This window comes from Hyperoodon ampullatus (assembly GCF_949752795.1).
Source record: "Hyperoodon ampullatus genome assembly, chromosome: 3".
NCBI lineage: Eukaryota > Metazoa > Chordata > Mammalia > Artiodactyla > Ziphiidae > Hyperoodon > Hyperoodon ampullatus.
In genome coordinates this window covers 129,610,830-129,627,170 of record NC_136916.1, presented here as the reverse complement: position 1 = coordinate 129,627,170, position 16,341 = coordinate 129,610,830, and the positions used below count along the sequence as shown (strand labels likewise).

Genomic DNA, 16,341 nt, shown 5'->3' with positions numbered 1-16,341 from the left:
AGATCTCAAACTTCTATTGAGAAAGCCAAATAACACTGATGCCTAATGCTGACTTTATGAGACTAAAATACGTAATATAAAACAATGCCAGGAGCTTAATTTATGGCTAGTGAATAAATAAATGGTGAATAAAAAAAACTTGTAAAAATTTGCCAGACTGGAATATTGCACAGTAGGGAACTCCCAGGCTCTGTCTGTCCCTCTCAGAAGCAACGAATAAGCTGGCAAAAACGGTCAGAATCATCTTTTTCAGAACTTTAGAATCTAGGTTTAAAAACCTACAGCAAGCAGGGAAATGTTTAATGAAGACCCAAAACGGCAGAATTTCAGTACCAGAGCTCTGTGGCATTTTCATTTTCTCTGTTACCGTTCCCCACTCCTCAGTTCAGCAGTAAGAGATGCCCTAAGGGATCTCATATTCTTGGCACACTCTTCCTTCCTTCATTGTGGAGTAGCAATCAGATTTCTCCTTAGTAGTCAGGACAAATTACTGCAGCCCGTGTAGTAACTCCCTTCTTTGCCTTTGATTCAGAGGTATGAAGAGCCCAAAGTAACTAGGCCGCAGTCTAAACTTTTAGTTCAATGGAATGATCATTGTGTCTCCTGGAGGAAACATTTCTCCCCTTAGAACTGAGACTTCTAGACCAGCAGATTTCAAGACCATGAGGAACAGGAAGCAAATTTTTTGCTAGAGAGTTACTAGGGGTAATAGTGAGTGGTGCCACTCCCATTTCCAACCCTTTATTCCTGGATTCATGAATATTGGCTATGGGCGAAACAGCACCGTATATTGGACACTGAGTCAGAGCATATACAACCTCCTGGAGAACCTTGCCTCAGCCCTGCAAAGTATTGGCACCCAGCTGTGTTGTAACTGAATCTCTGAAAGGTCATGCTATTGTTCTATCAAGTCAGCTGCTTCAGGATGGTGGGGAAAATGATAAAACCAGTGAAATCCATGAGCATGGGCCCATTGCTACACTTCATTTGCTGTGAAGTGAGTTCCTTGATTAGAAGCAATGCTGTGTGAAATACCATGATGGTGGAAAAGGCATTCAGTAAGCCCATGGATGGTAGTTTTGGCAGAAGCGTTGCATGTAGGGTAGGCAGATCTGCACCCAAAATATATGTCTTATCCAATAACAAGAAAACCTTGCCCCTTCCATGATGGAAGAGGTCCAGTGTAATCAACCTGCCACCCTGGGGAAGGGTGCCACGTCCAGGACTCAGTGTTGGTCTCTGCTGTTGGCCGATTGGGCACTTGGCACTGGCTGCAGCCATGTCTGCCTTGGTGAGTGGAAGTCCATGTTGCTGAGCCCATGAATAAGCTCCATCCGCCACCATGGCCACTTTGTTCATGAGCCCTTTGGATGATGACAGAGGTGGCTGGGGAAGGAGGCTGGTTAGTATCCACAGAGTAAGTTGGTCATCTTATCCACTTGATTATTAAAATCCTCCTCTGCTTAGACCACTCTTTGGTGGGCATTCACATGGGACACAAATACCTTCACATTCTTCACCCATTCTGATAGGTCTATCCACATACCTCTCCCAGACTTCATCATCACGAATTTTCAAATTATGTTTCTTCTAGGTCCCTGACCATCTAGCCAAACAATTGGCCACAGCCCATGAATTGGTATATAATTGCATAGCTGGTCATTTCTCCTTCCAAACAAAATGAACAACCAGGTACACTGCTCAAAGTTCTGCCCACTGGGAGGATTTCCTTCACCACATCCCTTCAAGGATGTCCCAGAAAGGGGCAGTAGTGCTGCAGCTGTCCACTTTAGGGTGGTGCCTGCATATCATACAGAACTATCTATACACCAGGTGCAAGTCTTCTCTTCCTCTGTCAACTGATTGTAGGGAACTCCACATGAGGCCATAGGTGCAGGCTGGGAGAGAGAAGGTGGTATAGAAGGAGTGGGGAACATGAGCATTTGGACAACTTCTTCATGTAACTTATTTGTGCCTTCAGGACCTGCTTGGGTCTGATCTCATATCTACCTCTTCCATTTGATGATGGAGGGCTATTGTACATCCTCAACTTTATGGCATGGTGGTCAGGTAACACTTAGTTCATGGTGGGCAGCTCAGGTTGCATGATAATTTTGGTGGCCTATGGTTAAGCATTCAGTCTCTCCTAAGGCCCTGTAGCAGACCAAGCGCTGTTTCTTTTTTTTTTTTTTTTTTTTTTTTTTTTTTTTTTTTTTTTTGCGGTAGGCGGGCCTCTCACTGTTGTGGCCTCTCCCCTTGCGGAGCACAGGCTCCGGAGCACAGGCTCAGCGGCCATGGCTCACGGGCCCAGCCGCTCCGCGGCATGTGGGATCTTCCCAGACCGGGGCACGAACCCGTGTCCCCTGCATCGGCAGGCGGACTCTCAACCACTGCGCCACCAGGGAAGCCCCAAGCGCTGTTTCTTAAAAGGAGAGCAGTTATCCACAGAGCATGGCAGGGCTTTGTTCCAAAATTCTAAGGACTTACACCGTGCTTCACCTATAGGAGCCGGACAAATGCTACAAACTGTATCCCTGCTGCCACTGCCACTGCAAGCTCCATTGGATCTGCTGGATCATGTGGTCCAAGTGGCAGAGCAGCTGGCATGGCAGCCTGGATCTGCTACAGAGCCTTCTCCTGGTATGGACCCTACTCAAAATTAGCAGCTCTTTGGGTTCCTCAGTAAATGGGCCAAAGTAATACACCCAAATGAGGAATATGTTGTCTCCAAAATCCAAAGAGGCCCACTAGGTGTTGTACCTCTTTTTTGGTTGTAAAGGGGCCAGATGCAACAACGTAAACTTCATGTTAAAAGGGATATCTTGACATATACCACACCACTGGATCCCTAGAAATTTCTCTGAGGCAGTTCTCTGAATTTTTGTCAGATTTATTTCCTCCTTCTGACACACAAATTTCTTACCAATAACTATAGGGTAGTTGCTACTTCTTTTCCCTGGGTCCAATCAGCATGGTGTAATCAGTGTAATGGACCAGTGTGATATCTTGTAGAAGGGAAAGATGATCAAGGTCCCTGTGAACTGAATTATGATATAGGGCTGGAGAGTTGATACTCCTGAAGTAGGACAGTGAAGGTGTATTTCTGGCCTTGCTAGCTGAAAGTAAACTGCTTCTGGTGGTCTTTCTAATAGAGATGGAGAAAAAGACATTGCCAGATCAACAGCTGCATAGCAGGGACCAGGGGTTGTGTTAATTTGCTCAAGCAATGAAACCACATCTGGTATATCAACTCCTGTTGGAGTCACCACCAGGTTAACCTTACAACAATGCACTGTTATTCTCCAAGATCCATCTGGCTTCTACACAGGCCAGATAGGTGAGTTGAATGGTATGTGGTGGGGATCACCAGCCCTGCATCTTTCAAGTCCTTGATGGTGGCAGTAATCTCTTCAATCCTTCCAGGAATGCAGTATTGCTTTTGGTTTACCATTTCCCTACATAGAGACAGTGGCTTCCACTTGGCCTTTCCCCCATAATTGCCCTCATTCTACAGGTCAGGAAACCTGCGTGGGGATTCTGCTAGTTGCTGAGTATGGGTATTCCACTTATGAGTTCCAGCACTGGGGAAATACCCACATGATGCATTTGAGGACCCACTGGGCCCACTGTGAGAAAGATCAGAGCTGAAACTCCATTGACCACCTCCTGACCTCCATAAGCCCCTACTCTTGACTGGACCACAGCGATGTTTTGAGTCTCCTGGAATTAGTGTCAGTTCAGAGCCAGTGTCCAGTAATCCCCCCAAAGCCTGATCATTTCCTTTTCCCCAGTGCACAGTTATCCTGGTAAAAGGCCATAGATCCCTTTGGGGAAGTCTGGGAGAAAGATTAACAGTATGCATTTTTGGCAGTGTCCTTCCTCAAGGGGAGCCAGATTTCCTTTCATACAAGGGGTCCTGGTTCTGTAAACTGGCTCAAGTCTGGGAACGACTATGACTCTGTTTTTATCATTTTTGTTCACTTGAGCTACAACTCTTTTGCTTATACAGACCAAGTAAGAATGTAGTAAGCTTCCCATACATTTCACTTCTAGGAACACCGTGATCAAATAGCCAGCACCATTGGTCTCCATGAGTCAGACTACTCTGATTGCTGCTTTGACTCCGCTGTCCACTATGATAATCACACCCAGCTTGCCTCTGGACATGGGGTGCTGCCATTGGACTCTGCCACTCAGGCTCCAATTACTCTCCTTGCATTCAGGCTTCCCAATTCAGTGGCAGCAGTTCCCACTGTAAGTTCTGGCCTGCAGAGAAACGTGATCACAGAGCTCTTCAAGGGTGCTGAGGATCCCCTCACAAATTTATTTCTCACCGTTGGGGGAAAGGAGTGTCCTCTGGGCCAGGGTAGGCCACCCCAAAATGTGCCCCAAAGGCATATTGATTATTTTGAATTACAGTTACTTAAGAAATGGCCAACACAAGAGAGATACTCTCACCCTCCTTTTCCCTGAAAGCAGGAAATAATCTCTCATGTGAAAGGTACATTCCCTGCATCTGAAAGTAGAAGGATACCTTTATCACCAGAGATAGGGAATTCAGGCTGAGAAGTCTATATAAATGAACCTTGTTACTTCTTTAATTTACCACCCAAGCCCATATTCTGTTTAGATTCTTCACTAATTAGCACCCAAAACCTAAGTTTTCTTGTCCTGTCAATTCCTTACAAATTTATTTATTTGTCTAAAAAGTATAAAAGCTGCCTGCGTTGGCCACTTCTTAGGTCCCATTTCTAAGAGCCTCCATGTGCATTAATTAAAATTTGGGGTTTTTTTCCCCCTGTTAATTTGTCTAGCATCAATTTTATTATTAGTCCAGCCACAAGAACTCAAAATGGATAGAAGGGGAGATTTCCCCCCAACGCTATGCATTGAATATTTTTATGAGTGGAAAGTAAAATTAATAAATTATATCTTATTCTGAATGAAACTATATTGGTTCCTAATGATTGACACTTCATCATTGACCACTTCATCTTCTAGAGATCAGTAAACTTCCAAGTATGCGCTCCAGGTCCCTTTCATCTTGGCACTTACAAATGCAGATACCTTGAGCCAAAGTTAAGGAATGATTCAAAATCTCCTGGTGTGGTGTCCAGGAATTTGCTTTGATTATCTCCATAGTAATCAGTGAATCACACTAAGACTTGAGAATCACATCTCTAGATGCCCATAAGGCATCCATTAATAATTACCTCTAACTTTTTGGTTGGGACAAATGCCAATGGCACCTGTTTGGATTTCAGATATTCACCTTTATCTTCTCTTTGAAAATTGGAAGATGATTTTCCCATTTCCTGCTGCCTCTTATTTTTCCCACAAGTCCTTAAGCATCCCTGGTTCAGAATTTTTTCAAAGTAGAGAAATTATTCCAAAACCCAGAAATGATAGAATTCAATAGTAAATGATACAGTTTCTTTATCATTTTTACACTTATCTTCATCTCCTTCTCCCCCTTATGTATTTTGTTGCATTTTACTTCTGGGGCTCATTTTCCTTGACAGACAGAGCAGAAGCAATGTATGGGTTAGTCAAGTGGCTGACTGTCTCAAGTATAACTTAAATTAGTATCCTGCTCCTATCTCATGGGTTTAGGGCCCTAAAGTGGGAGTTTTGCTATGAAGTATTTCAGTTTTTGTTTATAAAGAAGCATCTTTATAAGCATCTTTATGAGTGTTGTCCCTTTCAATGTGGAGTTTATACATGGGTTGCTTTTATGCAAAATATTTAGGCATTATTTGGGTAATGCCTTCAGAGCCAACATAAGAACCTTAGCATTGTTTATGTACAGTTAAACCTCTCGCTTTTACTGTTTGCACTACAGTCGACTTGGTTCCCAGTCTTTCCTAAACCCTCCAAATGGTTTATTCCATATTTTGAGCTATTCTGCATGATTTTCTGTGCCATATGTCGCATTAATTCTGCGCTGTACCTGCTACAGTAGTCCCCTTAGCGTCTACAATTCTGTTTCTTCTGAAATGTCAACCTAGCCCTTTTTACTTAGGGTCGCCATCTGCTGGTGGGAACTCTGCTTGCCACTACTTGTAGCCCATAGGCTCTAGACTCCTCCTAGGTCCAGATTGCTTGCCGGGCGCGGTGGCGCGCGCCTGTAGTCCCAGCTACTCGGGAGGCTGAGGCAGGAGGATCGCTTGAGCCCAGGAGTTCTGGGCTGTAGTGCGCTATGCCGATCGGGTGTCCGCACTAAGCTCGGCATCAATATGGTGACCTCCCGGGAGCGGGGGACCACCAGGTTGCCTAAGGAGGGGTGAACCGGCCCAGGTCGGAAACGGAGCAGGTCAAAACTCCCGTGCTGATCAGTAGTGGGATCGCGCCTGTGAATAGCCACTGCACTCCAGCCTGGGCAACATAGCGAGACCCGGTCTCTTTTGAGTTCTTATCTTAAAATAGGCTTTCTTCCCACGTATATATCACAACAAAAAGTACCATGTTTACATCCTTGCACGACTGATTTCCCACTGCATCGTGAATTCCTTTGGCGGGGCAATATTGTCTTATTTTTATTTTTAATCTTACTTCACCATTACCTAGCGAAACAATTGAATATTCAGGTTGCCAAGCATTTATGGAGCCCCTATTGTATACCAGGTACTATGCTGAGCCCAGGGGATCCCAATACCTAGATTGGATGAGAATCCCACAATACACCACAAAATGCTCTTCGGAGAGCAAGAAATCAGAATAGGAACTCCGTTTTGAGGGTTGATCTGCCTTGATCATTGAGGGTAAATGTAGGGTGTATGAAATAGTCCACTTCGTTAAATTTCAACACTGTACACGTCAGGGAAAGGGGTCGTTGCTCCTGTACGCAGAGCCCCACCTGGGGAAATCCTCCCAGTGCGCTTCTTGTAAATTGTAATGACCCTCAGGGGTCACTGTGGAGGCTGGCTTGAGTCCCGAAACGCAAGGGAGCAAAGTAACCGGCCTAGTCCATAAGCTTTCCAGGAACGAATGAAGTTTCAAGAGAATAGTTTGGATCTACTTCGAATTGTTTTGGTACAACGAAAAGGGAGCTGACGACGGACTTGACAGCCGAACACAGCACAAAAGTGACGAAAAGCAGCTCGTTTCAAGGAATATTGGGTCTTCTGCGCGGCCGTAGATCCGCCAAGTGCGCCTGCGCATAAGAGTAGCGGTGTTGAGTCAGGCCGGCGGTGGAGGAAACTGCGGTAGAGACTCTCAAGCCTCGCCATGAAGACCCGCTTTAGCACCGTTGACCTCCGCGCGGTACTCGCGGAGCTGAATGCCCGGTACTGTATGACGGGTGACCAGGCTCGTGCGGGTGGTGCAGGAGGCAGAGGCCATGGCCCCACCGTGGAAACAAGAACGGCCTTATGTTTCCCCTGGGTCCCCCGGTCCTGTTCTTCTGTGGACCTGGCTAGGCCTGAGTGGGCGAGCGCGTGACATCTTTCCGTGGCCCTCAGGATACAGGGGGGACCCCGGCGGTCGCGTGCCACACTCCCCGCTCTCGTGGGCTGCTCGTCTCGCCAGGTCTTGCGGCCGGCTTTGGCGGGGCTCTCGGCCTGTCGGCCTGAGTCGCCCGGGTCTGGCAGCAAACGTTTAGTAAAAGACGAGACGCCAGGTGGAGGACGCCAGTGTAGTCATTTGCTTCAGAGGTTTCCAGCTTGGTTTGTTAGACGCTCCTCCTCACCGCAAAGAAAGGCAGCATCGCCTTTTGAGCCGGAGGTAACAGATTTGGCCTGAGGTCTGCATTCTAATCTGCTTTCTATTATTCAGCTGTGTGAGCTTTGTCATATTTCTCAGGGCCTCGTTTACATATTTTCTTTTATAATTAAGTGGGTTAGATTTTACTGTATTTCCTAAAATATTTATTGGATCATTTAAAAGACTCAAGGCATTGTATAGTGTTCCTAGAGCTGATAGACCACTTTTGTCTTAAATAGTTACACTCAAGGTTTGGGCTCAATGTCTGATGGCCTTCAGACTGCACACTGGTTGACTCCGTATCTTTAAAGTCAAAGATCCCCACTTTCGCTGTCTCTACTTAAGCCTACAGCTTTGAATTGTGTGAAGTTTTATGTTTCAAATGGTAGCATGATTTGTTACAATTTTCCTTTCTCTTTGCAGCTTGCTAGGGATGAGAGTAAACAATGTTTACGATGTGGATAATAAGACGTATCTTATTCGTCTTCAAAAGTAAGAGCATTTTATAGGCTTGTTTTATCTTTTGTATAATTAAGTATGAGCTTGTTTGTTTTTTTATAAGACGTATCTTATTCGTCTTCAAAAGTAAGAGCATTTTATAGGCTTGTTTTATCTTTTGTATAATTAAATATGAGCTTGTTTGTTTTTTTTAACCCGAGTTAGTGCTGCCCTAAAAAAGTTTTGACTTTTTTCTTCTACAGACCAGACTTTAAAGCTACACTTTTACTTGAATCTGGCATACGAATTCACACAACAGAATTTGAATGGCCTAAGAATATGATGCCGTCTAGTTTTGCCATGAAGGTAAGTTTTAAGTTATACTTGAAGCTAAATTTTAAGGCCCTGAGATTGGTCACTAACAATTGAAATTATAAATGCGTTTTTCTTCACTGTTATAAATAAAATAGAGATAAAATAGAGTAGTTGATAGATACTGGATGAATAAAGGCGATGTTTATTAACTTCTCCCTTTTACCCTTCACGCCACTTTGTGTGCCACATCTTTATGTTCCCACAGTTAGCGTTCTAATTCAAGCTTTTATAATGCTGGACATTATAGCCATTTAACTCTACTACTCTTCTCACTATGAAAACAATTCTGTATTAGACCAACATTGATTTTTCTAAAGCATCATTTTCATTAGTTTTCCCACCTTTTATGATTCTCTAATTGCTGAATCCATATCCTATACCCCAGCATTCTTGGCTTTCTGTAATCTGCCCTCCTCCCTCCTTCCCTAGCCTTGTCTTCCACAGCTCACTTTTCAGCTACCAATCTGTATTTTGTTGGAATACTCAGTGACATTAGTATGCTACCAACCATATCTTTTTACTTTTCACTTTTGTTTTTACTATTAAAATGAGATCCCGCATTTGTGGATGTATTATCCTTTCGCTTATTGACACAAGAGATACACTGAAAAGCTCATGATGCAGAGGAAAGACATTAGAGTCAGATATACCTAACTTTGAATTAATGGTGTTGCTGCTGAATAATTTTATAACCTGGAAATTTTACTTAACCTCTTGGAACTTGTTTCTTTGAATGTGAAATGTAGATAATGCCTCCCTCATGGGGTTATTGGTGAGGATTAATTGAAGTTACATGTAAAGCACCTAACACAATGCCTGACACATAATAGGGCTCCATATGTATTAATTTCCTTCTTCCTCTCCTCCTCACTTTCCTTCAGAAATTTATTTGTTTTGGCATTGTGTTATTTCATTAGAGGCTTTACAGAGAAGATCCTTATCCCCAGCAACTTAGAATCTGTTTTGGATTACACGTTAGGTAAGTGTTTCCCAAATCACAAGGCCTGTCACAAAATTATCAAATTCTTAAAAGTTTAATTTACTTAATAGTAACCCAAAATGGTTCTATTTTGGGGATTGTCCTTAATAATAATGACACTTTATATTTGTATAGTACTTTTCAAAGAATAATGCATACTTCATTTAAGTTGTTTAATAACTTACATATGAAGAACTAATATTGTTTCAGTTTTACATATGATATAACAGATAATAAGATATATGATACTGGGACTGTGTAAACATCCCCAAACGAGGCTACATCAACAGGAGGTCAGACACTCAAAAAAAAAAAAAAAAAAAAACAAACTTAGAATTTAATGAGTTAGGTGTACATGTCAATCTAAATGTGTATAAAAATTCTCTCCAATGGAGCAGACAATGTTAAGTACTTTATAAATAACTAAAAGAGCTGCTACTGTTGTATGTCACAGGCAGGGTCATGTTTAGTACATGGTAAATCACAGTGATTGTTCCTAATTCTCACATTTGGGGATGCCAGCTGTAGCTTTGTGGCACTGACAGAAACTTGTTTTCACCAAGCTGCTAGTAGGGAAATAAAGAAAAAACAAGTTTTACATATATATTATATGTCCATCTATACTCATGATAATTTTCCCTTTTTCACCATTCTGTGGTGTGGACTTCTGTTCCATTCAAGGATGCCTTTTATCTTCATTTTAACTTTATTTTTCTCAAAATATTACTGGGGGAATTGATTATGATTTTCACCTGGAGATTTAAAGACAGCCCTGAATGTAGGTCACTGTTTAAATCAAAATTAATATAGGCCACTTTTAAATGGGAACTATTGAATTTAGGAGGGAGAGATTATTCTACGAAGGTTGAAAAGTCTTACATCTGCCTGAATATATGTGAGTATATAATTCTGCCTGAATACATAAAATGAGAATTTTAGTCAATTTGAACTATAGATCTGGAGAAGAACTCCTCTTAGTTATGAAGGAATTGGCATTAATTTGAAGAATGACCTGTATATTCTTCTTCTTCTCCTTTTTCTTTAAGATGGTTTTAGTTTAAATTCTCTGTAAAATTTGTTTTGGATTTGAGGCTTGAAGAAAAGAAAGCATTCTTTCTTTCTGGTCTTGACTAAGGGATCTTTCAAATTCAAATTTAGAAACAATTGTAAAAATTTTTTTTTAGGAGCTACAGAGTAGTCTTGTTTTTGGTCCATGTCATACTTAAGTATTTGTACATGTAATATAAAACAGTAGGTATTTACCAAGTAAATTGTCTTTGGGTTTAACATGTTAATTTTAATTGTTTGTAAGAATAAGAACATTATGACTAGGGATAAGAAGAATGGGATTTGATAAAGGATAGGAGTTACTACATTTGGATTTGAGCTAGGTTGTTCAAAAGCCTGGAGATAGTACCAGAAAAATTCTGTTTGGGTTTTATTAATAAAGTTTGTGGGAATAGAGGGTAATTGGTTGTAAGTTGGAGGACTAATTTATAGAATTCCAATAAGCTCCTGGTTCAGAATTTGTATTTGAAGTGAAAGATTAGTGGAAACCACTAGTTAATCTTCAACACAAACACACGAAAGGAAATTTGGGATACTTAAAAAATTTCAGTAGAAAGAGGCTTAAAAAAAAGTTACAGCTTTATGTGAGGTCCTCAGAATAAGAACGGATTTATTTAGCAGTGGTGTAAAGCAACAACGTAAACTTCGCTATAGGTCTCTTATTGTCTACTTAAAAATTGGATATAAAATACTGTTTCAGAGTTAGCAGTCAGAGTTGTCTGAAATAAAACGTGTTTCCTCTGATTATGATTCTGTAAGTTTTAATTTTGACTATACTGTTTTATCTGTTAGTCTTAAGATGTTATTCTTGATGGAAATGAAAAAAAGAAACTTAAATATAAACCAATACCGAATGACTAGGAATTCGCTTTTACTATATAAATGCCTTTTTTCTTCTCTTTCTTGCTAGTGCCGAAAACATTTGAAGAGTCGGAGATTAGTCAGTGCAAAACAGCTTGGTGTGGATAGAATTGTAGATTTTCAATTTGGAAGTGATGAAGCTGCTTATCACTTAATCATTGAGCTCTATGACAGGGTAAGTTAAATTTGGGGGATGGGGTGAGGAGAATTATTATATTGTTAATTATTCATGTGATAGTGCTGTAAAACATGGGCAGGGAACATTTTTTTCTTCTCAAAGGCCATTGATACACTAGGATAATAAAGTGCAACAAAAATAAAATGTGATTTTCCATTAATCTTCCTTTTTATCTGGAGGCCAGAATTTAGGCAGACCGTAGCCATTTAAAATAGCATTTGAGGGACTTCCCTGGTGGTCCAGTGGTTAAGACTCTATGCTTCCACTGCAGGGGGCGCAGGTTTAATCCCTGGTCTGGGAACTAAGATCCTGTATGCCATGTGGCGTGGCCAGAAAAAAAAAAAAATGAAAAAGAACAAAAACAATAATAAAATAGTGTTTGAATGGAGGAGACGAACATCTGAGAACTGAAGAAATTATCTACTACTTTACATTTCAGGACTAGAGTGGTACAACCAGCAAATTGTCAAATAGTTTTGTCATAAATAAGACTGCAGTTGAGACTCAGGGACGTTGCCATGTTTTCAGTGTCATCAGTCATAAGAGGAAGACTACTGATGGCTTCACCATTCTTCTTGCCTCTTAATCCTTCCATTTAGTTACCTGTTCTATCTTGGAAATGTTTCATGAGCTATCTACAGCAAAATAAATTCCATTTGCATCAAAAATTTAAATATAAAAAGTGGAACCATACAAGTACTAGGTGAAAATATGGATTAAGATATATGAATTTGGGATGAAAAAGACTTTTAAGCCTAACAGTGAAAACAAATATTGATAGATATGACTGCTTAATTTTAAAGCTGTGTAAGGCAATTTAACTGTGTAAGGCAGAAAGCACCATGAACTATTGATACATATATCAAAAGTGAAAAACGGGGGAAAAATATTTTAACTTGTATGGTAAATAAAATTCTCATAATCCTAATATGTAGTTTTCACAAACGGTTCAAGTGGAAAAATGGGTAAAGTGCTTGATTACACAATTCAAAAAAGAATAGTACAAATGGCTTATGAAAGCATGAATACTGTATAAATTAACAGATTACTGAAAGGTAAAAATGATATTTTTCTTCCTCCCCTTTTTTTCTTTCTCTGTCAATATATAAATGGTTGGAAAGTTTGACAATAACCAGTATTATCAAGACTGTACAGGGAATTCCCTGGTGACCTAGTGGTTAGGATTCTGGGCTTTCACTGCCGTGGCCTGGGTTCAGTCCTCGGTCAGGGAACTGAGATACTGCAAGCTGTGCGGCGTGGCGAAAAAAAAAAAAAGGGGGAGAGAATTAAAAAAAAAAAAAAGGATGTACGAGAGCAAGGGTAGATTAGAACATTATTTTTGGAAGATTGTTTGACAGTATATAACATGATTTTTAAAGTTTATGTGTGTAACCTTTGACGCAGGAATTCCACTTCTAGCAATTTATCATAAGAAACGTTTGAGGCAAGTGCTCAGGAAGGACCATACCATAGTCTTTATAGTGTTTATAATAGTTAAAACTTGGAAAGAAGCTAAATGTCTTTGTTTTTTTGTTGTTTGTTGTTTTTTGCTTTTTCTCCATTTCTCTGTGACTGTCATCTCTTTTTTTTTTATTATTAGTTTCTGCTTTATAACGAAGTGAATCAGTCATACATATACATCTGTTCCCACATCCCTTCCCTCTTGCGTCTCCCTCCCTCCCACCCTCCCTATCCCACCCCTCCAGGCGGTCACAAAGCACCGAGCTGATCTCCCTGTGCTATGCGCCTGCTTCCCACTAGCTATCTACCTTACGTTTGGTAGTGTATATATGTCCATGCCGCTCTTTCGGTTTGTCACAGCTTACCCTTCCCCCTCCCCATATCCTCAAGTCCATTCTCAAGTAGGTGTGACTGTCATCTCTTAAATGTTCCCATTTATTTCTTGCATGAGTCACTTGGGCTGGACTTATCACAGCTCTTAAGTGGAAATTGGTCCCTAGTTGTTCCTCATGTGTGGAATTTTTCACTTCTAGCTAGACTCCGACTCCATTATTCAAAACTAAATTTCTTTGAATAAGAGGTTGGTTAAATAATTAAGGGAGACCCGAATAATAGAATGTGTAATTTTTAAAAATAATATTGAGCTGTTTGTTTTTTTTCTTTCTTATCAATGTTTTTTACCACATGCTTTTAATCATTTTAAGGTTTTTGTTAGATATATGACACATACATTATAAGTGTGCACTTTAGTGAACTATCAGAAGTGGACATACCTGTATTAGTTATTGACCTGGATGTGGAACCGGGACAGTGAGACCGCCTGCTGATCCTTGCACTTGTCTTTAATTGTCTATGCACTTCTCTTTGCCACTAATTCCTTTACCCATCTTTCTGACCCCCTCCCCTGCAGGCAGCAGCAGCTACAGCTGCAGTGGCTGCTCTCCTGGAATTGATTTTTGTATGTGGTCTCAGGTAATGGTCAATTAAAAAAAAAATTTGTATGATAACCTTTTTAAAACCTTTTTTGTTTTGAAATGATTATAGATTCACAGGAAGTTGCAAAGGTAGAACAGAGAGGTCTGGTGTACCCTTCACCCAGTTCCCCTCAGTTGTTACATATTACATAATTATATTACAATAACAAAATCAAGAAATCAGTATTGGTACAATGTATGCATATAATTCAATGCATTTCACCATGTTTGTAGATTCATGTAACCACTGCAATCAAGATACAGAATTCTTCCATTACCACAGAGATCTTCCTTGTGGTACCCCTTTGTAATAACACCCACCCCTCTTCCTCCCATCCCTGCACCCTGGCAACTACTAATTTGTTCCATCTCCATAATTTTGTCATTATAAATTGGGTCTTTAACAAAGAAGGCAGTCTCAAAACCTTGGTGAAAAGGACATACCAGATAGTCTTAAGTAGGAGTTGATAAACTACAGCCTTTGGCCCCCTTTTTGTAAAGCCTGTGAGTTTAAGAATGGTTTTTACAATACATTTTAAAAGAGCTCTTTAAAAAGAAAGAAGAATATGCAACAGAAACCATATGTGGCCCACAAACCCTAAAATATTTATTATCTTGCCTTTTATGGGAAAATTTTGCTGACCCCTGCTCTTAAATAATAGACTCATATTGTCTGAGCTAATATTGCTTGGACAGATGCCAGACTGTATCAGGGATGCCAAGTTAGGATTTTTAAGATTCTTTTTAGTCTAGAAGCAGATGCCTTCATGAAAATAGAGTGTTAACCTATGATCTAGGACAATCAGAATTGATTACACAGGACTGAATAAACTGGGGAGAATCTGATTGTGGTTATTTTTTTCAGAATGTTGTTGATATTATTTTTATGATAGTTCTATGATAAAGCCCTTCTGACGTGTAACTTAGTAACTATACTAGTGCTAGTTGGAGTGATACGTTCTTTAAATGGTAGTCTGCTCTCTTTGGTCCCTTAGAATTTAGGAACACTTGCCTTTTACTGAGATTGTTTTACTGCTCAAGACAATGTGTCTATTTACATAGGTTCAAGAAGAATTTGTCCTTTTTACCAGGTTACAATTAGGCAAATTGATTGTGTAGCCAAGGTCAAACCTAGAGTGTCTGTCACATTTGAGAATAAATCTCATTCAGTTAGGTGTGAAAAGCTCACCATTAAGGAAAAAAGGTTATACGTCATATGTAAAGCCAGTGTCCACAAAGCCCTCCTGAGAACCTAGTCTTGTACCTTATCTGTGGCATATATATAGGATCCTAGCCTGCAGGAAGTAAGGAAGGTCACTTCTTGTAGATTTGCGTGACTTCACGTAGAGAAGAATTTACTTACATTTATAGGTGCACCACAGACAAAACCAGTAGTGATTTTTTCTTTTCTTTTTTTGGTTTCCATGGCTTTGAGTTAGAAGCAAATAGTAATTTTTAAGTCTCTGGAATAATAGAGACTATTGAAGATATAATTCCAAATTTCTTATGAATTCTTCAGGCAGCAGTGATTATTAAGGCTTCAGTAACCGCTTGATACCATGTGGCTCTAGATATGCTGTCTATAGTTTAAGGAGGTTTATATATATTAGTTAACATTTCTTGCTGCACTTGTGTAAATAAATCAGTCCAAGAAACAAAGTAGCTTTTTCTGTGTATATGTGTAATCAAAAATAATTTGAGATGTTGTAATCATGAGAGGAGACTGTTAAAAATTATCCAAAATTTGAAAAGAGACAAAAAGGACAAAATGTCATTTTAGTATCCTGCCAGGTGTTGTCTAGCGTTGTCTAGCCGGCACTCCTGGGGATTCTAGGGATGTGTTTTTTTTTTTTTGGCTGCGTTGGGTCTTCGTTGCTGCGCATGGGCTTCCTCTAGGTGCAGCGAGCGGGGACTGCTGTTCCTTGCGGTGGGCAGGCTTCTCATTGTGATGGCTTCTCTTGTTGCGGAGCGCAGGCTCTAGGCGTGAGGGCTTCAGTAGTTGCAGCACGCGGGCTCAGTAGTTGTGGCTCGCAGGCTTAGTTGCTCCATGGCATGTTGAATCTTCCTGGACCAGGGATCGAATCCATGTCCCCTGAATTGGCAGGCAGATTCTTAACCACTGTGCCACCAGGGAAGACCCTGCTATTTACTCTTGATTAGGCTCTTTTACAACTCGTTAAGGGTGGACTTTAATTTATAGAAAACTGATAGCAATACAAATAATTCTTGCCTGATAGCAATGAAAATTAATTTCATCTAGTAGAGATTCAAATTATCTCTGTCCAGAGAAAAGATATCCCCAGAGC

At 40.5% G+C, this 16,341-nt stretch overlaps 1 protein-coding gene across 1 annotated transcript in view; it reads left to right on the top strand.

Annotated features, from left to right (window-relative positions):
• Nucleotides 1–7,227: 7,227 nt before the first annotated feature.
• Nucleotides 7,228–16,341, top strand: part of NEMF (nuclear export mediator factor) — a gene marked incomplete at its 5' end in the record, with an annotated part of 54,113 nt that continues 44,999 nt past the window's right edge. The window contains 5 exons of the mRNA XM_079699172.1: nt 7,228–7,286; nt 7,461–7,664; nt 8,125–8,193; nt 8,403–8,505; nt 11,472–11,597. Of these exons, the coding sequence (XP_079555298.1) occupies nt 7,228–7,286; nt 7,461–7,664; nt 8,125–8,193; nt 8,403–8,505; nt 11,472–11,597 (561 nt within the window). The remainder of the gene's footprint in view (nt 7,287–7,460; nt 7,665–8,124; nt 8,194–8,402; nt 8,506–11,471; nt 11,598–16,341) is intronic.